This window comes from Lupinus angustifolius, chromosome LG11, assembly GCF_001865875.1.
Source record: "Lupinus angustifolius cultivar Tanjil chromosome LG11, LupAngTanjil_v1.0, whole genome shotgun sequence".
NCBI classification, from domain to species: domain Eukaryota; kingdom Viridiplantae; phylum Streptophyta; class Magnoliopsida; order Fabales; family Fabaceae; genus Lupinus; species Lupinus angustifolius.
Window position 1 is genome coordinate 29,360,785 of NC_032019.1, and position 25,940 is coordinate 29,386,724.

At 31.2% G+C, this 25,940-nt stretch overlaps 1 protein-coding gene across 1 annotated transcript; it reads left to right on the forward strand.

Annotated features, from left to right (window-relative positions):
* LOC109360038 lies at positions 14,704-15,553 on the forward strand. Its single transcript, XM_019604781.1, has one exon. It carries the CDS (start codon positions 14,879-14,881, stop codon positions 15,374-15,376), a length of 498 nt encoding a protein of 165 aa, XP_019460326.1. The 5' UTR covers positions 14,704-14,878; the 3' UTR covers positions 15,377-15,553.

Genomic DNA, 25,940 nt, shown 5'->3' on the forward strand with positions numbered 1-25,940 from the left:
TATATATATATATATATTATTTGTTTGGAATATTTTTTCTAAAGAATCAATAGATGAATGATATATAATATATAAAATTTGTATATTATTATTGTATATATTTTTTCTATTATTATAACTAGTAAGTACTTTCTTATAGTAACTTTTTTTTTTGGTTATTAGTAACTAGTAAGTAATTTCTTATAGTAACTTCTTTTGGACTTTGACTATGGAGTGTGAACACTGACATAATGTGTATAATTGATTATTCAAACACGCGTAGGAGGATATTACTTCTAATGTCGCGTCTGATCTTATGGAGATTACTTATTATCAATAACATCTCATTTTTCATATTGGATTATTCATTTATTGATTTAAGAATAAAAACATAAAAACTAATAAAATGTGATATTCTGATTGATTCAAGACAGAGAACAAGACACTATTAAATATATGTAATCTTCATCACACTCATGTCTAGCCAATGTTAAAAACTTGACATGGAAAGTTTAAAAAAATTAAGAATTTGTTATCTATGCATATGTGAAGTTTTTATAGAAGCATTTATATATATTACTTTATTCATGTAAATAAAGGATAATATATTGATAGTATAAAAACTTTTCTATTATTAATATATAGATATTAAACTAACAGCCAAAAAAGTAAAATATAGAAATGAGGTCATGTGAAACTTTCTATAAAATTGGTTTACTACAGTGGTTAAAATTATATTTGGATATTTTTCATAAAAAAAATATTTTAATATATTTTAAATAGTATTTATTATTTATATATCATTTAAATTTAAAAACAATGCTATAAAAAAAGTTAAAAATATAATGCAAAAACCATGCAAATAAATGCGTAAATTTTATATGATGGTATAATTTAGTAAAAAAAATCATACTTGCATGTGGCAATTATTATTTCTATAATATTTATTTATATCAATTTTTATTTTAAATATAGAAAACAAAAAATCTATAATTCAAAAATAGTTACTTTGCACATAAAATTTGTTTTCCATTTTTTCTTTTGCCGTGGAGTTTACTACGCATGCACATGACCACAAGTCAATATCCATTTGGTATGTTCAGCTTTATGTTTATTTAATTAATAATATAAGGTGCAGTAGAATGTCTAAAAGTGATGAATGCAACATTTTGTGCTTTTAAAGGGTAATGTTGTTATAATGAGAGGGTATGATTTCTAATTTTCTATTAAATTAAATAATAGAAAAAGTCGGGTATAGATATTGTACTGGAGTGTATCTCTACATATTTGAAAAAAATGAATGATATATTTTCCATCACTATTAAGTATTAACCTACATGTTCTCCAAAATATTGCAATATTATATTGCAACACTAATATGTGTTTTTGTAAATCAATTATTAATGAGTAAAATAAAATCTTATGATACATATGAAGAATTTGTATGTTATTTTTTTGAACGATATATCACTTTCTTTATAAAAAAATACTCAGGTTGATCCTTATATTCACATGAGTAACAACTTTAATATATTTGTCATCATTCTGATTGAGTTATACAGGGAGAAATCCATTTATTCTAATAGTAAGTTAAAAAAACTTATTTCACATCTTAGTCCTATATTTTAGAAAAATTCAATAATTTAAATTAGTAAGTAGATCTGAATGATTAGATTTTCCTAGAACGAAGGCTAAGATGTGGAAGTAAATAGATTCCATCCCATTTATATATATTTATTGTCACTACGTCAGAGTTGTCATTCAACAATGCTTATTTTAGATGTATAACAATATTTTCATCCGTTTTCTGTTTGACCGCAGTAGTATATGGTCATCATTAATAGCGCTTCACAAACGCTGTTGTATTGATTATATACCACAACGCAACAGATAAAAAGCATTATCATATAGTGAATTAATACAACAACGCCTCGTCCACAAAGCGTTGTCATATAATCTTAAATAAACAGCGCATTTTATAGGTCTTACTAACAGCGCTTGTTGTTGCACTGTTGAAGTTCATAGATTTAACAGTGCAATAACAGAAAAACGCTATTGTGTTATTCATAAATTTTCTCAAACAACACCTTAATACAACAGCGCATCACATGCATAACGTTGTTGTATTAATAATGTACCACAACGCTTTCTGTAAAAAGCGTTGTTGTAGTTATCCTTTAACTATAGCGCATGTCAGGGCTTCCCCTAGAATTTGTTGTTGATTTGCATAAATTAATACATGCATATACATTTATTAGCAGAACAGACATTCTCAACAGCATAGACATTTATACATTATGAACAACACAGACACATTAATATATACATTAATACAGACCAGAAGTTTGTTTTATTAAACATCAATACAATACAAAATACAAACAATGAATATCATGTCGATTATGTTTTGACAAAGTACATAATTACAAATAAAAAAATTACACAGATTACAAAGAAACAATATTATACAAATTACAAACAATCAAAATTATACAAAGACTACTTGCATCTATTTTTCCCTTTCTTTGATTATTTTTGTCTTTTAGGGTTATCCTTGTCTAGATGAGCATATTGATTTACCCAAAGTTCTTCATTGTGATCATCTCTTGAATATAAATCATCATATGTAGTTGGTCCACTCTCACGCGACTAATATATCCCAAAAAAGGATCATCTTCATCAATATATTCATATTCTTGGTCATCAATATTATTGACGATTATTTTGTTAGTTAAAAGAACAATGAACCATTTCATATGAGTTGGATCACTAACATAAAATACTTGTTGAGCTTGTGATGCTAGAATAAATGGCTCATATTTATATCCTGGCCTATTAAGATCCACTTGCATGAACTCTAACTCATCACCTCAGAAGCCATTGTTGTTATCCACCCACATACAATAAAAAACCGGCATCATAAACATTGTGTAATCCAATTCCCATATGTGTTTGATCACTCCAAAGTATGACATGTTCGCATATATTGGGTTTCTATCTTTTGCACTTGAAATGTGTAAAGTTCGAGCAACAAGACTCACACCACTATTTTACATTTTACTTTGATCATCTTGTTTTTTCGTATAAAATGTGAACCCATTAATCAAGTAACCAGTGTAGGATAAGACATGAAGGCTTGGACCATTGGCTAACCATTTCAATCTTTCGGGAACCAAATGTGCATTTATATTCAACTCCTCATCAATGTGATTTTTTAACCACTTTATGAAACACCGATTATGCTCTTTGGAAATATCTCCTTGTGTGTTTCAACATATGACTCAACCTCGTCGGCATTATGTAAAACATATAAGTGCACTTGCTCCAATTCGGTTCTTGTTATAGTCAATATTTCATTCCAATAATACCTTCACTAATTTTTTTTTTTGCATATTGAGGCTTTGCATGCCCATGAAATCACCATCGGTAAGGTATCCGGTACAATAATCAAGAGCTTCTTCAACAATATATCGTTCGACAATACAACCCGCTGGTCTTGATCGGTTCTTCACATACCCTTTTAATGTCTTCATATAACGCTCAAAGGGGTACATCCATCTCATATAGGAATGGTCACATAGTTGTGTCTCTCGAACAAGATGAATGCTTAGATGAACCATTATGTCAAAAAAGAAGGTGAGAAATACATTTCAAGCTCACACAAAGTCAAAATAATATGTCTTTGCAATGCATGTAATTTCTCAGGGTCAATCACTTTGCTACAAATTGCCTTGAAGAAGAAGCATAACCTAGTTATGGTTCCTCGAACTTTTGTAGCTAAAATTGACTGTATTCCAATAGGCAAGAAATGCTCCATAAGTACATGACAATCATGAGACTTAATACCTTTTAACTTGATGTTTTTCATTGATACGAGGTTTTGAATGATGGAAGAGTACCCTTCTGGAACTTTAACACCATGAATAAATTTACAAAATTCCATTTTTTCCTTCCTCGACAAAGTATAAGCTGCTGGAGGTAGAAATGTACATTTTCCCTTCATTATCGGCCCCAATTCCTTTCTTATTCTCATACTAACCAAGTCCAACATTGAATTCAAGCCATCTTTGGTCTTACCAGGGACATTGAGTAAGGTACCAAGGAGACTTTCAAATACATTTTTTTCAATATGCATAACACCGAGGAAATTCCTTACATATAATGAACTCTAATATGACAATTCAAAGAAGATTGACATTTTCTTCCATTCGTTGACAATGCAAGACTTAGATTTCTGATTCTTGACCAAAACTAGGATAGTCATGATCAATTTTTCTCCATTGAGGAGAATCTGCAGGATGTCGAAACTTGCCAACTTTAATCTTTTCTTCATCATGCCATGTCAACTTCTTTGCATCTTTGGCATTGCTAAACATATGCTTGAATCTTGCTTTGATGGGAAAATATCATACAACCTTTTTGGGAATTGAGTCTTCCTTCTTATATTGTGATGCATTACATTTACAACAAAACTTTAATGAAGCATACTCATTAAAAAATAAGATGCAATCATTTTCACAAGCATGCATCCTAGTGTAGTCCATGCCTATGGAGCGTAACATTTGTTTTGCATCATAGGTTCGAGAATGGAGCACATTATCTTCCGGCAACATATCCTTCAGAAGTGCAAGAAAGTCGGTGAAACTCTTATCGGTCCATCCATTAACAAATTTCAACTTATACAACCTTGACACCGCTGTCAATCTTGTGTATTTAGTACAACCATTATATAATGGTTTCTCAGCATCACTTATCAACCGCTGAAACATCTCAGGACAATCCTGAAGATCCTATTCGACAATGTTTGCCATTTCCTCGAAACGATCGTCTTCATATGCATTTGTGTAGTTGTCTTTCATATGCATCTCATCATCACAATCTATAACATCTCTCGTCTCACCATGTCTTGTCCAACATGTGTGACTTTTATCAATACCATGACACACTAAATAAATAGAATCTAATTGACATGTGTTGTTAAACTGAACTCATTTTCCAAATTAATAATGTATTCGTAGTTATGCGTTGTTAAATTAACATTTTACATAACTGGAAAATATTTATACAACATGAATTTACTTAAATTAATATGAAGTTATCATGAAGTAGATTATTACTATATAATTGTGTTTATTAATACGAAACTGGATAAAATATTAAACATTACATTTTGTTAATTTGTTTTGTATTTATTAAGTATTGATAATTTGTTTATTGTATTTATTAATAAGGAAAATGCAATAATATTAAAGAGAATAACCATCCAAATAATTAACAAAAAATATAAATTAATATCCAAAATAATTGTTTTATTTTTCATTCAGAGAGACAAAATACATTATAATGAACTAAATGATTTGATACATGCAAATATAATGAACTAAATTATTTGGTAGAAGAGGAAATAATCTTGTCCATAATTTTTTCCTCGACTTCTCTCCACAAATCTTGTACAACAGTTCATTGATTTCCTTTTAAAATCTGGGTCATTTTGCCATGAAGGAAATCAATGAACTTAAGGAATTGCTGCAGATGAAGAAGAAAAATAATTAAAAGAAATCGATAAAAATTGAAAGAGCTTAATGAACTAAATAATTCATTACCTTTTCCTTTTATTTACTTTCAATTGTAAATCTTAATCTCATGCAAATCTTGTATGATAGTCACCTTCCTTCTGAAACAGAAACACAATTTTTTCTTCGACCCCTCTATACAAATCTGGGTGCTTTTTCTCTTTTTCAATCTTTGCAGTATTGTTTTTTTTACTACTTTGTGTTTTCTTCCTCCTATCTTCATGAACATACTTTTAGGCTCTTAGCTTACTGATGAATTAGACCATTGAGTAAACCACAATATTTATAGATGAACAACCATTAATATTTCAACAAACGAATAGACGTATAACCACTCAACCATTAATATTTCAACAATCAAGAAATGCATAACCATTCAACCATTAATATTTCAACAACCAAGAAAAGCATAACCACTCAACCATTAATATTTCAACAAACGAAGAGACATATTACTACTCCACCATTAATTTCTCGGACGCTTAAAAAGTCATAAAACATCAACATCGCATAATTAAGCAAACGCGATTACTATGCCATCTTCAACAACACTTCCTTAAATATGTGTTGTTGCATATATTCACATCAACAACACTTCCTATCAAATGCACTGTTAAAAATAAAGCATTGAAGCTAGCGCTAACGTTACTGATGTTCAACAGCGCATTGTCAAGAATGCGTTGTTGAAGTTACACAAATTGACAGCGCCTGCTTTATTATGCGTTGTTGATGTTCTTCCGCCTTATTTTCAACAACGTGTTCAAAATTGCATTATTGAATTACCGCTGTTTATTAAGTGATATATTATAAAACCTAACAAATTCATATAGACTTTTCTTAATTGCGTAGTATGTCCTCATATCCAATATATTATAAAACCTAACAAATTCATATAGACTTTTCTTAAAATTGGTTAGAGTAACTTTTCAACTCTTTATAGTTATACATTGCCTTGTATATAGAAAAACAAATTGAATGGTGGTCCTATGTCAATCAATCTTTCAAGGTGTGATACTGAAGTAAGTGTAAAAATGATAGTGAGAGCCATAACAACAATGAAAAATGAAGGAGCATTATCTCTTGCTTGAAAATTTAAGAATGTGAATGGAGATAGTGTTGCCTTTAGCTGGATGAATGAAAATGGAGTTGATGTTGATGGTTGAATGTTAGTGCTGAATTAGAGAATTGCATTAAGAATTAGAGACTTGGCCTATTAGATTAAATGAATTATAATAATAAAAGATTAATAACTATGTACATGTGAGGGTATATTATGGGTTGAGTACATACTCTTACATGCACTCATCCCTATTGATTTTTATAACTACTTACTCATTATCATTTAATGGATAAATCCCATCTCTATTATGGATACATTGTATATATATCCATAGGATTTGGGTCCAATTGTAGTTCCTAAGGACATTCTAATCCCTAGTTTAGTGAGAGTGTTATCTTCTTAGGAATTAGTAGAAGGAAAGTAGAGTGTAGTGAATTAACAAGATAGAATAAAGCTATATTATTAGTCCATCATATCTTATTCATCTAGTGTATTTCCTATACATAGATGTGCGCTATGTTAGAAATGAAAATGATTGGAATTAATATTATTTTCTTATCATACTGTGACACACAAATATTATTATCACCACCACCAATGTCATCCTCACCTTGTCAGGAGCTTCCCTTAGGTTCTATCTCACCCTTTATCATATAATATTGTACTTGTTCTATCCTAATCATAAAAGTCTAAGCCTTCATGAATGGTAGCTCATGAATATATTTCCCTAAAAAATGTTATTTTCTTATTCAAAGCTTTGTAGTATAATCCTATGGAACAATCATGGTGTTAGGGTGATACCTTAGCAGTGAAAAATTCTAATATACTAAAAGAAAACTAAGAATGATAAAAAGAAGTAATTTTTATTAATGCCCTTTGAATGAGGGTTATCATTACTTAAATAGTAGTTGAAATCTAATCTATGGATTGATGAAATATAATCTTAATCCAATTATTTGGAAATTAAATATAAAAATAACAAAATATAATCATATCATAATCTTCTCCTAATTACATAAGATAATGTTTAAATTTAGGAGGTAGTTTTATATCTCTCTTGGGCCTTCCTATGATACTAGACTCAGAGTGAGATCCAAGCGGTCTAACATTGCCCGGTTCTTCAAGGGACAGCTTGTCCTCAAGGTGTGATTCAATATGTAGCTGCTTATTTTTGTCTTTGTGTGTCCTTTTCTTCTCCTCTAGCAACTGTGTGAGTTGTTCTCTAAAATTACTATCTTGAGTATTAGTACCCTCATTTTCCATGCAGGGTGATTGTTTGTGCTATAATATTTTCCTCTTCACCATTTTTCTTGCTGGTGTCCGATTGTGCCCCCCTTTCATGTATGTCTATTTTTTTGTCTTCTTTCCTTTGCCTAGATCCCCGTCCTTAAATGTTCGGTTCTGTTTGTATTTCCAACTGTGGTTCTTGGTCGTGATAGGGTCTCAATCGTGAAACATGCATAACATTGTGTATCTGGGCTGGTGTTGGTAGGTCCAGTTCATACGCCACTTGTCCTATTCAGCTTAGTATTTTAAATGGGTCGTAATATCGTTTCGATAATTTTTGTGATTGGTGATGTGCTATTGTGGTTTGTCGGCATGGTTGTAGCCGAAGTAAAACCAGTGCGCCGACTTCAAAGGTACATTCCTTTCTCTTTGAATCAACATAGGATTTCATCCTTTGTTTGGCCTTAAATAAATTTGCTCTTAACGAAGCTAACAATGTCTTCCTTTCGCATAGGATCTCGTCTAAGTGTGCATCTTGAGCTCTCCCGGGAATATAATCTGTAAAAGTTTGTGGGGAACGATCGTATAGTGCTAAAAAGGGTGTTATTCTGATGGCTGAGTTCTTACAATTGTTGTACCAGTACTCGGTGAAATGTAAAAAACTGAACCATTTGGTTGGGTGTTCACTTGTGAAACAACATAAGTAGCTCTCCAAACATCTATTCACTACTTCAGTTTGACCATCAGATTCGGGATGGTATGTTGAACTAAAACATAGGCATGTGCCTTGTAGTTTAAAAAACTACTTCCAAAACTTACTTAAAAAAAGTTAATCTCTATCTGACACAATAGAACGAGGGGTTTCATGTAGTTTGTATATTTTTATTGTAAATCTTATTGTTAACTGTTTTGCTGTAAACTTGGCAGGGAGTGCTATAAAGTGAGCGAACTTGGTAAGGCGGTCCACTACTACCCAAATGATCGTATAGTCGGATGATGGTGGTAGACTTGTTATAAAATCCATTGAGATGCCTTCTCAGACTTTCTGTGGTACAGAGAGAGGTAGCAGCAACCCAGTTTTGGCTTAAGGTAAATATTTAGTTTATTGGCATATTAAACAACATTTGATGAATTTCTCTGTATCCTTGTACATGTCAGGCCAATAGAATGATGCAGCTAGGCGAGCTAGTGTCGGTTTCAACCTTGAGTGTCCTGCCACTGAAGTTGTGTGAAGCTCGGATATCAATGTTGCTCTCCATCCATTATTTTCAGGTATGAATATTCTGTTTGTATAGTAGAGCAGAAAGTTGGTAAAATGGAAGTGTGGTTGTTGTTGTGGTTTACCATTCATGAACATGGTAATTAATTTTTGTGTGTCTTGTGTGTTGTAGAATTTTTGGAGATCATCTAGCAATAGAGGTATTGGTGAAGTGATGCTAAAAAAAAGTACTTCATCATGTGTATGACATCCGGGTAGTCCATCCGCAAATCTATTCTCCTTCCCAAGACGGTAAAATATCTCATACTCAAAGCCTTGTAACTTGGTTGCCCATTTTTGCTGCTCTGGAGTCTGAAATGTTTTAGTCATCAAATGTTTTAGGCTTTGTTGATTAGTAAAAATTCTAAAGGGTCTGCCTATTAAATATTGTCTCCATTTTTAACAGCTTCTATTACTACATACATTTCTCTAACGTATGTTGATGCTGCTTGCATGCGTGCAAATATCTTTTTGCTGAAGTATGCTATTGCGTGACCTTGTTGGGATAAAACAACACCAATGGTAATCCTTGAAGCGTTTGTTTCAACATCAAAAGTCATAGTGAAGTTTGGTAGAGCTAGTACTAGAGCATTTGTCATTATGTGTTTTAAATTTTCGAATGCCTGTTGTGTTGATGTACTCCATGTAAAACTTCCTATCTTTAGTAAATCTGTTAGAGGAGCGGCATGTGAGGCATTTTGCTTGATAAACTGTCGATAAAACACGGTGAGGCCAAGGAAACCCTTTAAGGTCGTGATCGAATTTGGTGTTGGCAATTCAACAATGGCTTGAATTTTTTCTGGGTCTGGCTGTACGCCATCGCCTGATAATATATGTCCTATATAATCCACGCTACGCACGCCAAAAACACATTTAGATAATTTTGCGAAAAGTTTATACTCCCTTAATAAGGCTAAAGTTAACCTTAAGTGTGTTTGATATTCAGTCAAGGTCTTGCTGTAGATTAATATATCATCAAAAAACACGAGAACAAATTTTCCAAAATATGATCGTAATAAATCGTTCATGGCAGCTTGGAACGTTGATGGCCCATTAGTGAGGCCAAAGGGCATTACCAGGAACTCATAATGTTTGAAATGTTGTTTTGTGAGTGTTGGTAGGGTCCAATCTAATTTGATGGTATCTAGATCTTAAATCAATTTTTGAAAAAATATGAGCAGTTGCTAATTCATCTAGGAGCTTATCAATAGTAGGAATTAGAAACCGATTTTTAACAGTAATTGCATTCAAACTGCGGTAATCCATACAAAAAAGTCATGTTCCATCTTTCTTTCGAACTAGTAAAACTGAGGATGAAAATGGGCTAGTATACTACTATGCCAGCTTGTAACATTTCTGATAATAGAGTTGTCATTGCTTCCTTTTGGGAGTGGAAATATCAGTAAAGTTTAACATTAACTGGGGATGAGTTGGGTAGGAGGACAATTTTATGATCATGTAGTCTTTGTGGTGGTAATCCTTTTGGGGTACTGAAGATTGACTCAAACTCCTTTAGTATGGGTTGGATAGCTTTATTGTTTGGGTCTGTTAAGGCTAGATAGGTTGTTTGTGTTGTTGGTGACTGTGTTTGGGTGGGTGCGACTGTGATACAGAATATGTCTGCAATAACATCTGTATGTATTAGTCTTTTGAGTTGGTGGAAGGTGGATAATGTTGGTGAATGTGAGTGTTGTCCGGTTAAGGTGATGGTTTATTGTCATATGTGAATGTCATAGAGGGAATGGCAAAATCTGAAGTGACTGGTCCTAGAGTACATAACCATTCAATCCCTAATACCACATCAACTCCTTGTATTGGCAAAAGATAAAATGGAATGTGAAATAGTTGTTGTTGTAGGTTGATTTGAGTTTCTTTACATAATCCAGCACAATAAATATGTTCACCATTACCTACCATGAATAGAAACTTTGGGGTTGGGCAGATAGGTAGCTATAAAAATTGTGCAACTCGGGGTTGTATAATATTGTATGAACTACCCATATCTACTAACACAGTCACTGTATGTCCAAAAATATGGTCTTCAAATTTAAGAGTCTTTGGAGATGGGTTACCTTGTAGAGCGTTATCAGATAAGTGGAAGTGAATAATTTCTGATTGGTCTATGTCATGAGATATGCATTCCGCATCCAACATTGGTAAATTAGGGTCATTAGCAATTAGACCCTCACTACCTTCCTCACTCAGCATCAAGGGGAATTGCTTTGGTTAGCAACAGTGTCCTGGAACGAACTTTTCATCGCAATTATAACATAGTCCATGTGCGCGTCGTTCTTGCATTTGAGTTGTAGTGAGTCTTTTTATGGGCAGAGTGTGCGATGTAGTTTGACTAACACCATTAAGTCCAGCAGTCTTGGGACTGATTATTGTAGTTGTTTGTGAGTGTCATGAACGATTTGATGTGGCCTTTGACGTGGGGATTTTACTTTCCACTAATTTTGCCAACCCAATTGCATGAATCACTGAAAAGGGTTGTTGAATTGTTAGTTCGTGTCCAATCTCTAGATGAAGTCCAGATAAGAAACAATTGAGCAATATTTCAGTAGTCATTCCGTCTGCTTGATTTGAGAGACGTTGAAATCTGGTTTGGTAATATATGAATGTAGTAGTTTGTTTTAATTTAAATAGTTCAGCTTGAGGATTTGCAAATGTAGATGGTCCAAAACATACCACTAGAGCTTTCGTAAAGCCTTCCCAACTTGTTAATTGATTGGTCTGAAACATCCTCTTATACCAACTTAAGGCGTTTCCTTTCATTGAGAATGCTACGAGTTCAAGGCGTTGAAATGGAGTGACTTGATATAAGTTGAAATATTGTTCTGCTTGGAATAACCAATCTTGTGGTTCTGTACCATCAAATGGTTGTAGTTGTAATTTCGGAGGTTTTATATTTCCTGGTGGTGGAAACAGTCCACAACCATATGGAGTTGCTGGTGGTCTTTGTTGGGAGCCATGTGGTGGCGGTGGTGTTGGTTGAAAGCCATATGGTGGTGGTGGTGGTGTTTGTGTTATGTTTGTGGTTAACCTTGCAATATTTTCCACTAACCCATTAAGGGTGCTTTCCATGCGGGCTTCCATGGACGCTTGGAATAGATCATGTCGTTTATTCATGTTCTGTTGCATAGCAGCCAATTTTTCTAGAACCATCGCATTGGAAGTGTCCTCCATGGTAGAGTGTGTGGGTGAAGAAGACGAAGTAGGTTTATGAGGCATGAGATGCCCTTTGATGATTGTTAGCATTACTTATATAGTACTTGAAATCTAATCTATGGATTGATGAAATATAATCTTAATCCAGTTATTTGGAAATTAAATCTAAAAATAACAAAATATAATCTTATCATAATATTCTCCTAATTACATAAGATAATCTTTAAATTTAGGAGGTAGTTTTATATCTCTATTGGGCCTTCCTGTGATACTGGACTCAGAGTGAGATTCAAGCGGTCCAACACATGGGCATCTCAATGTATGTAGGTTGGAAGTAAAATCTAGAGTAAGGCCTTTTTTTTTTAAATGGACAGTGATCCTCTCAGGTACCGGAAAGTTTAGTAATGGACACAAATTTTAACATATAACATAAAAAAAAAGAATATAGGATCTACATCTCTCTTTTTGCATTAAATAAATTAGAAATGTTGAAATTTATTCTTAACCTTAATATTAAAGGGTTTAATACAGATGAGGATCTCATCTTCATATTCTTAGTTGACATTTATATGAGTATGGTTATTGGCATATCATTTTGTCTATTTATATCTTTTCTACCTAATTATAATTTGAATTTTATTTTTGTAAAATTATAATTGATTGATGAGAAATGTAGATAAACATATTGAAGTGTCAATAACTGTAAACCATCATATTTTTATTTAAGGTTCAAATGATCAATATTTATGTATGATTATTTTTTAAGTTTGAAATAATCAGATTTATATTTTGGAGTTGACATCTATAATTTTTATATACAATCAATACAATTTCTCAATGTTTCAAAATATAAAATAAACTAAATTGAAAATAGCCAAAATTAGAACAATAAAACCTAATTACTAATATAAACAGTTGATAACAAATTATAAAAATGGCTCTAAACACTCTGGTCCTTTGAGTACCTCTAGTATTAGTCAAATTCAAAGGTCACTGGTTTTCTAGGATAAAATTTATTAGTAATAATTAAAAGATTATTGGGGCATACCATTTTAAGAGACATAAATCCATCGCTGCCATTGCTTTAATGGCTTGATAGTTGGGCTTGCCCTAGGAACAATAGTTGTTAGTTTTAACACTATGCATTTAAATAAAATGTTCAACTTTATTGGTGTGAAATGTTGGTTGGTCATGTGCAAAGTGTGTTCTGCCGTGTGAATGGGCCAAGTGTAGAGCACTAGTAGAGCATACAAAAGAAGCAGAAAACTCCTTTGGAAGGCAACTTAGTTTGGACAACGATGTATGTCTCAATTGTATCCTAAACTATATTCTGAACTAATTATATTAAAACCAAAATAGAAAAATAAGGAATATTTAATATTTTTAATTGATATAGTATATTTTTATTGGTCTGAGATATGATTTAGGATGCATTTTAAAATAATAGATCATTGTCCACTTAGTTTCAACACAAATTTTCTAATCTATTATTTTATATCATTATTTTTTGCTATCAATAAAAAAACAACCACCAAAATAAATTAAAAAAAATATGAAAATCTTATATGAGGTGACTATTTCTTATTGGTGAAATAGAATAATATGTATAGAAGATTTTTGTTCATTCTAGACTTTAATACTTAATGCTCAATTTAATTTGTTGTCTCTGTATCAATATATAAATGCATTCTTCATAACGTGTCACTTAAGGTTACCATTAAATTGAATCGTGTTACTAAGGATAAGTTGCCCTGTGGAAATCCAATATAACAAAACCTATTGAAGGATTTATGAATTATCTTAGCCTCCTAGTAGTTCAACATCCCTTTCATTTTTCAAATAGTCAACACCACTACTTAGAAAATAAGTAGCATAGAAAATTAGAAATAATTTTCTCCTATCAATCCGGCGATAACAAGCATCCCTTAAAAGTATAGGGTACTTCCACACATTTTAGAATTATAAAATACACATAACATTTTAAGACCTATATAGTTACATTAACTTTAACTTGATCAACCTTTAATCATTAAGGAAGGACATAATATGGTACCCTCTTACATAAAAATGGAAAATTTGGTTTTTGTGGGTGGGTTATTTTTTAACTTTCACTCCACTTTCATTTATAGATATTGTGTCAATTATTGTTTGATAACAAATTAAGCAGAAAATGAGTGGTATATGGCCCTGCCACACCCATGAGTGGCCAAGATCTTCCTTGGAAATGTAAGTTAAGCATAAGTTGAGAATAGAGAGGACAAACATCGTTTTGAATAGTGTCTCATTTTATGTTCTGGTTAATCAAAATGTTACATTTTATTTTTTAAAAATTTCTTTTATTTATGTGACAATATATAATTGATCTGAAACAGAGAATACAACATTATTGAGTATATGTAATCCTGGTACAATAGAGAGAAAACATATACATCATTATTCTCTCGTATTCTTAATTTTAAGTTATCAAAAAAGTCTAGTTTCTTGAAGGAGTTGAACTAAAACCCTTCCCCAAAACAACAACCAACTCCACAATCTCAAGCCTAACCCAAAAATACTCATCATTCATTCATTCCCATAATTCACATATTTAACAAAGTGGTTATTATCCAAGCCATGGAGACTCAAGATTTCAGTTTCCCTAGAATCAATGATACTTGTGCTCATAACATTGATTCACCTCCTCTATGGAATCTATCACCAGCACCTTCTCCTAATCCATACCAAGGAAAGAAAGAAGAAAAAGAAAATGATTGGTTTGGAGAAAAAATTATAGCTCATGGCCAAAGGAAGAGTTTTTCATGCATTGAGATTGGAAGGAAAAGAATTGAAATAGAGGATGGTGATGATCATGAGGACAAAATGGACCTTTTGTGGGAAGATTTCAATGAAGAGTTATATTCAACAACTGGGTCAGCTACATCTTCTTCAAGAGAAGTGGTTGAATTTAGATCATGTGCTCAAGCTTTAATAGTTGCCAAGACCAAGTCCAAGACCAATGCACTAGTTTCAACTAAGAGTAAGTCTAGCATGGTGGTGATTGTGAAGGTATTGAAGAAGTTCTTCTCCATCAATAACAATGTTCAAGGGAGACAAAGAAAGAGTTTAAGATAATTGTGTTGTTAGTTCAACCAAAATTGAGATTAAGGGTAAGAAGATTTTTTTATTGAGAAGAAAATTTTATTGGTTAATTAGAAAGGGATGATTTTGGAACTTCAAAATGCAATGTATATGTCTTTAAGTAAATATAAATTATAGAGAATGCTTATTTGATTCATTGTTACAAGTCACATATGCATCTTCTGATTATGCACCTATCTTTTCTATTATTAACCAAGTTGTTTGACATTAAAAAATTATCTAAAAAGATATAGTTTGAGATGATTGATGTTTAGGTAATTTGATTGCATGTATAAATTGATTTTGACAACTCATTTGTATGCTTGTATTATTATTGCATAAACATCATAGCTGTAACCATAACCATTTATGCTTAATAGACAAGTACTTGTCTATGGGCTCTATACTCTTTATTTCTTGTTTGGAATGTGCTCTTCTCCAAATTTGAACACTTTACCTCCAAAATTGAATCAATTATTGCCTATATTTAATGCCTGTAAATATTTTGTCTTCACATCATCTAAAACTGGAAAAAGGCTTTTTTTAATGCGATGGGTGGTATAAGGTAAAAGTAAAAAGTTTAAATTTGTGAAAATAGTTAATGTTCTGTGTTTTTTATGTATTCATGACACTATTATAAGCCCAAACAAAAATGAGGTACAATTTATATCATCTTGTTTCCAACCGTATCTCAAATTCTATCTTCCAACAATGACAACAAAATAAAAATAGAAAAATAATAAATGTTTAATTTTTTAATTAATATATAACAAATTTTCATTGGTATGAGACAAAATTTGATACATGATTCAGGACAACATATCATTGTTCTAAAAGTACTATATGACAACCAGTGTTTTAAATTGCAGTTGCGGTCGTGGTTGCGGTTAGTGTGATTGCGGTCATTGTGTGTGAATTATTTTGTAAGTAAAAACATATTTTTGACATTGATGTGGCCCGATGCGGTTGCGTTGTGGCCCAATGCGGTTGTGTTGCGGCATGTTGCGGTCGCATAACTGTGAATCAGTATCACACCGCAATTACAGTGTGATGCGGTTACGACGATTATCGCAACCGCAATATTACCGCCGCATCACGTGATGTCATTCGCAATTTGATACACTGATGACAACGAATGGGCCAAACAGCCTGGCAAGGATTTCCAATCTGAGTCACCTTTACTTCTCTAATGTTAATTGCTAATGAATATCCTATGGTACATTATAAAAGAAATTTTACAAATATGGTCAAACTTAGAAGTGTTTGATTATGATTATTTTTTTAGGAAAAAATGTTATTGTTCGTTCTAAAAGGTAATCTTTAGCAACAACATAAGTTATTTTTTTAACTATTTTTTGGTGTAAAAAATCGAATTTTTAAGCTGGAATTTTTTGTCATTGAAATTGTGTAATAATCTAACCATATTCAAATATTAACCAAACAGAAATAATGATCTCCTCATTATTTGATTGAAAGAGTCTTAAACTATTCTTCACTCAAAGTGGCCAATATTCTTACTCGGACTTATTGTTTTTAGATGTTTATTTGTCACTTCTATTTTTCCATATGTATAGTAATAGAAATTTTAACTTAAGTGTGAAAAGTTGGGACATATGTTGTCCCAGAATAGTGCGTCACTCCATGTTTGAATGGATAGAAAAATAATTAATTATTAAAATTTTACTTTAAATATATTTTTTCTCAACCAATTACAAGCAGTGATATATGAAGCGACACACTTTATAATACAGAAGATGTACTCCCAAAAAGTTCAGGTTCAAGCATTGAGAATCATTTTTTCTATTTTGGATACGGAAAATGATGCTTAAAAACCCTTTAGCTTATATAGTTAATAACATAAAATTTTGAGTTAATCAAACAGTAGCTTCTTAACTAAAGCTAACAGCTTTTTTATTCTGAAAGATGCACCACAAATGAATTAGTTTCTTACTCATAAAGTGAGGAAATATATTGATAGTACCAAAAAAATAATTATTCATAGTTCTAAGTAATTAATATAATTTTATGAGATAAAAAAACTATAAATGTAAATAATTAGTAGAAAATATGAATAAACAGTTTAAAGAATTTGGTCTCAGACCATTAATCAATATAAAATGACGTGTAAAATTCTCTTTTGCAAATATTAGTTCTATTTAATTTATATTAACCTTCAAATAGCTATATGTACCAACTCTTGAATTATTATATATTCCTAAAGTAGCCTTCTCAAAAATAGTCTCACACTAGTTGCTTCAATACTGAGATTGTGAGGAATATTCCTTCTTCAGAACATACACAATTAATTCTTTTTGTGTGTCTATCTCCTTTTCAATTAATCTTATCATATTTATAAAAAACAGAAAATCCATTCCAGTTCTTCTAGCTGCGTGTTTGGACACACTTTTTCTTTGAGAAATGATATTATTTTTTTCAAATGCTTTCTTTTTTTTACATGTTTAATCACAATCAACTTATTAGCACTCTTTGCTGTTTTATTCATGATCTTTTGACTAAACATAATTTCAGAAAACAAAAAAACTAGAAATATCGATTAATAAGAAAAGTAAAATGACAATTTGGAATACCAATAGTCTCACTCTTAATCAAAATAAAGTAATGTATAAATGATCAGTTGAAAATATGTTAGAGTAAATTATAGTGACACATCATTAGTTTTAGTGAAATCATACAAATTATTCATCTTTTTTAAACTTGCAAAAATCATTCTTAATTATATATATACATTACACTAATTACCCACGTAGGAGACATAAGTGTAATTTCTTAAACAAAAATGGTAATGAGTGTAATTAAGTTAAACAAAATATGGTATATCACGAAGACAAGTCCAAATAGTATAAAAATCAATATTTATTGATTATTTTTGTTAGTTAAAATATAGTACAATAGTTATTTAAACATTTCCTTAGAATTATTGATACAATTTGTAACAAACTAAAAATAATGAATAAATATCGACTCTTATACTATTTGAATTTATCTTCATAATATATCATATTTTGTTTGACTTAATTACATTCTTCATCATTTTTATGTTTAATAAATTACACTTATCTCTCATATAGAAATAGTGAGTGTAATATATATATATATATATATATATATAATTAAAGAATGATTTGTGTATGTTTGAAAAGAGAAACTTGGTTTATGTAATTCCATACTAAGATTGTGAAGAAGATTACATCTATTATATGATATTTGGATTAATACAACATTATCTTATTTATATTTATGTTTATAGTTATTATATAAGTTTATTATGTTATCATTTATAACAATTTCTATCTATATAATAAATTGTTTTGACTTAATCATACCATTTTTATTTTTGAACTTCTACACCATGTACCGCACATAAACTAGACATTCAACCACTATCCCACTTCCCCTAATACTACTACCACCTTGATTAATTAATAGACCAAGTCCTAAATATCTATTCAAGGCACATGCAAAGGCAACAAATTTATCCACTCAAGTCAAATAAACAAAGCTCCACTGCAGTGTATGCAATGGATCCAGATTACCCATCTCCTCCCCAAAAAGCAAAGTACAATCTTCTAGTGGTTTCTTAGTCTCTCAATGTATAACCAAAACATGCATGACACTATGGATTGAATTGGAAAGCACTATACTCTAATTATACCATATTTCAATTATAGTTGAGGTAGTTTGGTCAACATCGTCTCAAGTTAAAAACTATGAAAAGATGACACCTTTTATTTTTTTGGGTGAGGTACAGGAGAAAACAATATGATGTAACACTTTACTTCTTAAATATAAATATAATGATATGACATTTTTCTTCTTAAAACAATAGCAAAATCAACAACTTTCATCTCCAATACTAGAAGGAGTCTGATTTATACTTTCTATATGATCATGAAGGGAAAAAAGTAGTAATAATCACGGTAGTCAAAATTGCGATCATCCTCATGAGATTGTCCGCTTTTACGATCTTCAACCCCTAACATGTGCTCAATCTCAGTTCTAGGCACGCCTTCGTGAGATCGTCGTGTTGGGGCATAAGATCGGTTGAATCGATGATCCCATCAATTCTATATTCACTCTTGTCTCAATCCAGCAAACTACATGTACTCATTCGTAAGGTTCATGAATGAAGTAGAAAGATAAGAACATGGAGCAAAAAAATCATTGAACCTTATTGATCTCGTCGTGAGATCCAGAACGCAACAGCCATGGCATATTTGAACTGAAAGAAGGAAGAGAAACGACTGAAGGGAGAAAAGTTAAGAAACCTAATGGGAAACCCTAAGGGAAAATAAAGACTGGGCTGAACTTTTTTACAATCTTTTTTATTCTTTAAACTATGGATTATTTTAGGGTTGGAAAAGAATATGATTTTTTTTACCATCTTAGTTTTATTCTTTAAAATGTGGGTTATTTTAGGGTTGGACTATAATATGGCTTTTTTTTACCATTTTAGTTTTATTCTTTAAAATATTATTTCTTTCATATCTTATTAAGATAGCATATCAAAAAATAAGAACTAGGTTATAATATGCATTTTTTTTACTATCTTAGTTTTATTCTTTAAATTATTGGTTCTTTTACTAATTTATCTTATTTGGCTAGCATATCAAAAAATAAAAATTGCATTGTAATATGAGATTTTTTTACTAGCTTAATCTTATTCTTTTAAACATTGGTTTATTTAATAATTTAATCTATTTATATATTTATATATATATATATATATATAATTGTTTATATGTATGTATTAATAAGTAAGATTTTACGAATCATGTTATGATCATACATTTGTGATTTTTGACTCTCCTCCCAATCTTAACTAAAATCTAGATTTTAACTACCTTGGTAATAATACCTTCATTGTTTGTTTTATGCAGTGTGACACAATTAACCATGGAAATTTGGGCTTAAAAATGAGATCTTAAAGTTATAATTTTGCACTTTTAATATGAAGAAATCAAGAAGATGAATAACGTTATATGCGACCCAAATTATGTATTCATACTTGTTCTTTTGTGGTTGATCTGATTGGTCGGATTGTAGGTTCGGGCAAGGGCTCTTCTTGTATCTAGAGGAAGGTTGGATTGGGGCCGCCGATGAAGTGGTATCTGAAAATGTTCTCCGATGATCAAATCAGTATGAGTGAAACCCCTAACTATAGTGTGACGATGGATCGCGTACACCTTCGGGTTTCCCTAACGTGCCATTTGGGTTTGTCACAGGCTGTTTTTCCTATGTCAGACACATTTGCCAGGTTCATAATTTGTGCATAGTTAACTTATTGCTGGTAACAGGTCTGACGATCGTATTTCATGTATGTCCGTATTGTGTTGGCTGGAGGGTAGGTGGGAAGTGCAGGGGTGTGGCAGTGCATTGTTGGCGGCGTGTCCGGCGAGAGTGGTCTCAATTCCAGTCTAGTATGCTCATCTAAGTGCCTTGGCCGAATATGGTCAACTCTTGGTAGGCTAAGGAAAATGCCAGCCTGAGGATCGGGATGTCCACATAACTAGGATGTAATAATACTCTTATTAGTTATTTCTAAATTATAACGGGTTAATGTTTTATTTTAAAAAACTATCATTGATAAATAAGGAATATGACTAGACAATTCAAAGTTGTTTCTTTTGGCTATCTTGTATTTTTATTTTGAATGAAATTAGAAAAGGAGGATGAAAACATGTTTTCATTGTTTTTCTCATTCATATTTAAGAAAATATGATGAAACATTTTCAATGATGAAACGATGATATATTTTGAAAATTTTCATTCTATATATCTATTTGATGTTTTAATTTTTTCATGTTATTCCAAATCATTTGATATTTTAGAAATCCAATACATATGTATACTTTGTTTTTCAACTATATTTTTATTTCTTACTTATATTTTTCATGTCTATTTCTATTTTTTTTTAATTCAGTTTTGAATGTCCATTAAATTTGGTTATTTTATTCAATTAACATTTTGATAATTTTGGCGTTGATCTAGTGGTGTAAGATTCCGCTAGATCCCCATGATGACCAAAAGGTCAAGAGTTCGATTCTTTGGAGTAACAATTGTTAGGAGGGATAATCACACATCCCGAAAAGGATTAATTCCGTACCTATAAGGTGAGACCCTTAATAGTACCCAAACAAACTTTTTTATATAATTTAATAATTTTTTAAATTATGTGCCTAACCTTAAATATCCAGTACGAATTAATTTCCTTTAAGCTAGGTCTCTGGTTCGAGTCTTGTAGATGAAGAAACATGCTAGGAGAGTTAGCCACACATGATTGTGGATGATCCCGGCTCAGACATGATATCAGAATCAATCAGTGTCTTACTCATTCATATCACGACACATCTTCATAATAGTTTTTTTTTTGTCTAGTCATAACAACTTTTCTTTGCTAATCTTAAGGTTATTGCTAATCTTTAGGATAAAAATTGTGGCTCCTTAACATTAAGGAAAGAAAAGTTGAGGAAGGAAAACTCGAGAAAGAAAATTGGTAGAAAACGTGATAATTTTTTAGTTGTTTGGTATGATAGAAAATGGAAAGAAAGTAAAGAGAAAATAATATAATTATTATTAATAATGATATTTTCTTTGTACTATCAAAGACATGTTATCTCAAATCATGTTCTAAACCAATGAAAACATGCAATGTGAATTAAAAAATTAAATATTTATTTAATTTTTCTGTTTTTCTTTCATCGTCATTGGTTTGGAACATGATTTTAGACATACTTTAAGACAATCGATTCTGATACAATTTTTTCTACTTGTTTTTCTCTCAATAATGGAGGGAAAACATAATGACATGGGCCCCACAAATTTTTTCTTTCCTTCCTTCTTTTCAATGCAACCAAACAATGGAAAAAACTTTTTTCCTCCCTTTTTCATTCCTCTCACTTTCTTTCCTCCCATTTTTACCCAACCAAACATAGCCTAAATTTAACACAACCTCAATGAAATGATATGAAACTTGTATGTTACTAATTTATTTTAACTTAAATTTTTTGGAGAGCACTTGCAAATGCATGATTATGTCCAACAATTAAATGTGTTCTTGACATAAAATTTGTTGGAAAAGAAAATGTATAGGGAAAATATGAAGATATTCTATAAAATCAGTGACTTGATTATTTTAGTGATTAAAAATAGAATTGATTTATTTACATTAATAATTTTCATCATTTGTGGAGTTTAGACTTAAAAGTTTTGAAAATGAAAATGAAAATGATAATAACAAACATATTATGAGAAAATGAAATCATGTAAATAATTTTTTTTTAAATGAAAACATAAAATAGAAATAAAAAATATTTCTTGAAAGGGAACACACTCAAATTATCCAAAAAAAATAGAATTCATTGTTTATATTCTAACAGAAATAGAGTCAAAATAGGTGCTTGTTAAACATATATGAACTAAGTAATACAAAGAATACAATAAATTTTGTATGATGTATTGAATGATATTATAATGACAATACATATTTATTACACCCTACGTTATTAGGCAATCCTATAATCTCAGTGTTATATACACAGGGGCTTAAGGCCTACCTTACCTGTGTAACTCTCATGTTCTATCTATATAAACTCTTTTCATGAAATATAAAAGTAGAATTTTTCGTATATATAAATCTATGGTCCCTCTTTATTTTGATATTAGAATGGTAATTGTGATCCTGATATTCAGATTTTTCAAAAAGACATTAAGAATGCAATTACAATAACAACCCAACCATATTTTTAGTAATTGCAATAACTATAACTATAACTATAACCGTGATCATAATTTAGAATAATATGTGAATATTAAGAGTAGTTCACCTGTCTGTTTCTAAACTTCTGGACAGTTTCAGTTGACTTGCGAAAGATGGATGGTTTTTATTCTTTATTATTTTATTATTGTTTTGGTATAAAAATTTTATCTTTATTATTATCATTGTCTTTTCTGGTGTTGTTAAAATTGTGATGTTTGTAATAACCTTACATTTTTAGAAAACCATTCAAAACTCAAAAGTTCAACGTTCGTCAGTTTGAAGCTACTATACTAATGCAAAGTGGCCCCTGTAAAGCCACTATACTAGTTGTATTAGCATTCGGTAGTTGATAGTAGAAGCAAAACTTTGACGAATTGATGGAGACCCAATTACTAAGAAGACCAACATTGGTATAGCTAGGCCCATTAGAATGAAACATCAACCTAGTTGGATGAAGGATTTTTATTAATGCAATTATATTCTAATTTCTTATGTTATTTAATTGAGCCCAGTGAACTTGTTAACCATAAATTTGCTACTATTGCTACTAGTTGCTACTTGTTAAACATCAGCCTAGTGTGAACATCTGCCTAGTTGCTACTATTTAGCTTCTGCAGTAGCAGCTACTAATGCATAATGAATTTTTCAGTATAATTTTCTCTTGCTTATTTCCTTAGCTATAATTAATTGTTGAGTTATAAAGTTTATGGTTGCATTATTGCTATTACAAATCTGTTAGACAAGTGCATATTGAAGGAACAATTTTAGAAATATGCAGTGTATAAAAATGGCACCAAATATTGCTTGTTCCTAGAAGTTTACTATTTATATGGCTTTGCTTTACAAATATTACTTAAGCTTGTTCCTAGAAGTACAAACTCTTAAAATTAATAAGATAATCCATTAACTATATTATTAATTTATTATACAAAACAAAATTATAACTATTTGGTAAGAACAAATTCCTCCTATCAAATAATTAAACTATAAATTATTGTGAAAGAAATAATACTAAAGATAAAATTTATATTTCAGTCCTTTCTTATGGATGAACAATAACATATTTAAAGAAAATGAAGAAAACATAATATGATGATCATACAAGTGTCATCATCTTCCGACATAAGAACATTCTAAAAATAATAATGTAATATCAATTATGTAATTAAATATAAATAAACAATTATCATATTCTATCTTATTCCTTTTATAATCAACCACATAACAAACATAGTAACAATATCCTATCACTGTTTTAATACAAGCCTAGCACCAATTTGTCATTGTCACATGGTACAGAGAATGGAGGAGAGTTGTTTAGAAATATTTACTACTGACTGATTTCAAAATTGAACTCTTATGTATGTTTTCAACTAAAAATGGGGCAATATGTTTACTTCTTCTAATTTCAGTTGACATGATAAAATCTGGAATTTAGATATATCCTGCATTCATTTTCCCCTATTTCTTAGTTTGGTGAATGATTCGCAGCAATAGTAGTCTTCAGTAGTCTCCAGTGTTTCTTAACTCTTTTATGTTATGAGTCTGAACAAAATGTTGGTTTAGCAGTATAAGATCCCACTAAATTCTCAAAAAGATAAGGTCAAAGATTTAATTCCTGAGAGTTAGATTTGTTCTATGAAGCTTCACTGTTCCCTGGGATTGGCTTTGCGCTTTTCCTGCGCAGCTTAGGTGGAGGGCGAAGAAGGCCTCCTTCCGGGGGGCTAAGGTGATCCAGCCGCACCTTCCAGTACGGCTACCTTGTTACGACTTCACTCCAATCACTAGCCCTGCCTTTGGCATCCCCCTCCTTGCGGTTAAGGTAACGACTTCGGGCATGACCAGCTCCCATAGTGTGACGGGCGGAGCCGGATGAGAGGAAACTTTCACGTCCGATTTTGAAAAGGGGAGATCCTATTGGATAGGATCCTATCCAAATTTTTCGTTTGCTAGGCCTTTAGTTAAAAAACCCACTTTCTTATGATTGCGAGGTTCATTTGAATATGAAATTCAATCCTCGAAATACAACATCCATACCCCCGGAACAAAAGGATCAAAACCTTCCACACCCCATGCGGGATTTACGGGTTGTACCCTTCCGGTTAGTCCATAAGGGTCGGACACCCATATTCCAGGACCATACAATCCTGTTACATGAAATGCGCCAAAACCAAAACAAGCCACCCCTGCAAGAAATAAATGATTTCCAAAGATTTTTGGCAAATCCAAAGAAGGTTTTCCTATACGTTCATTGGAAAATATTTCTAGATCCCAAGGAGTAGTCATGTATCCCGAAAAGTAATAGTTTCTTAACTACAAAGTGAGGAGAAACTCTTGGTAGTACTAATTTCCAAAAAAAACATCCCAGCTTTTGTGTTTTAAGAATTGGTGCCTGCTAAAAGCATTTAGTAAGAGTTCCTATATGCTTATGTAAACAGTGATAAATAGTATTTTACCATTTTTTCCCATCCTCTTGAACTTTCTATATCATTTGCATGTTTGTACTTGGAATTCATGAAACTTTATTTTGAAATGAGAACATGCAACAAGGAAACACATAAGATAAATACATTGAAAGAGAAATTATAAATACTAGAATATCTGATTCTAAGATGGATATGATTAATATCTTTTTTAAATATTTGCGAGTTGAGGTTTGGAGAGGAAGGAATGAAAAGAAAAGACTTCAGAGTTAGATTACAAAAACAAATATATTTCATGGTGCTGAAGTCTTTTATTTTTTTTCATTTTTTTCCAAAACTCAACTCACAGACAAACCTT

Bases quoted from the DNA above. Each gene is read 5' to 3' on its own strand.
- LOC109360038 (XM_019604781.1), top strand. From the start codon at position 14,879: ATGGAGACTCAAGATTTCAGTTTCCCTAGAATCAATGATACTTGTGCT.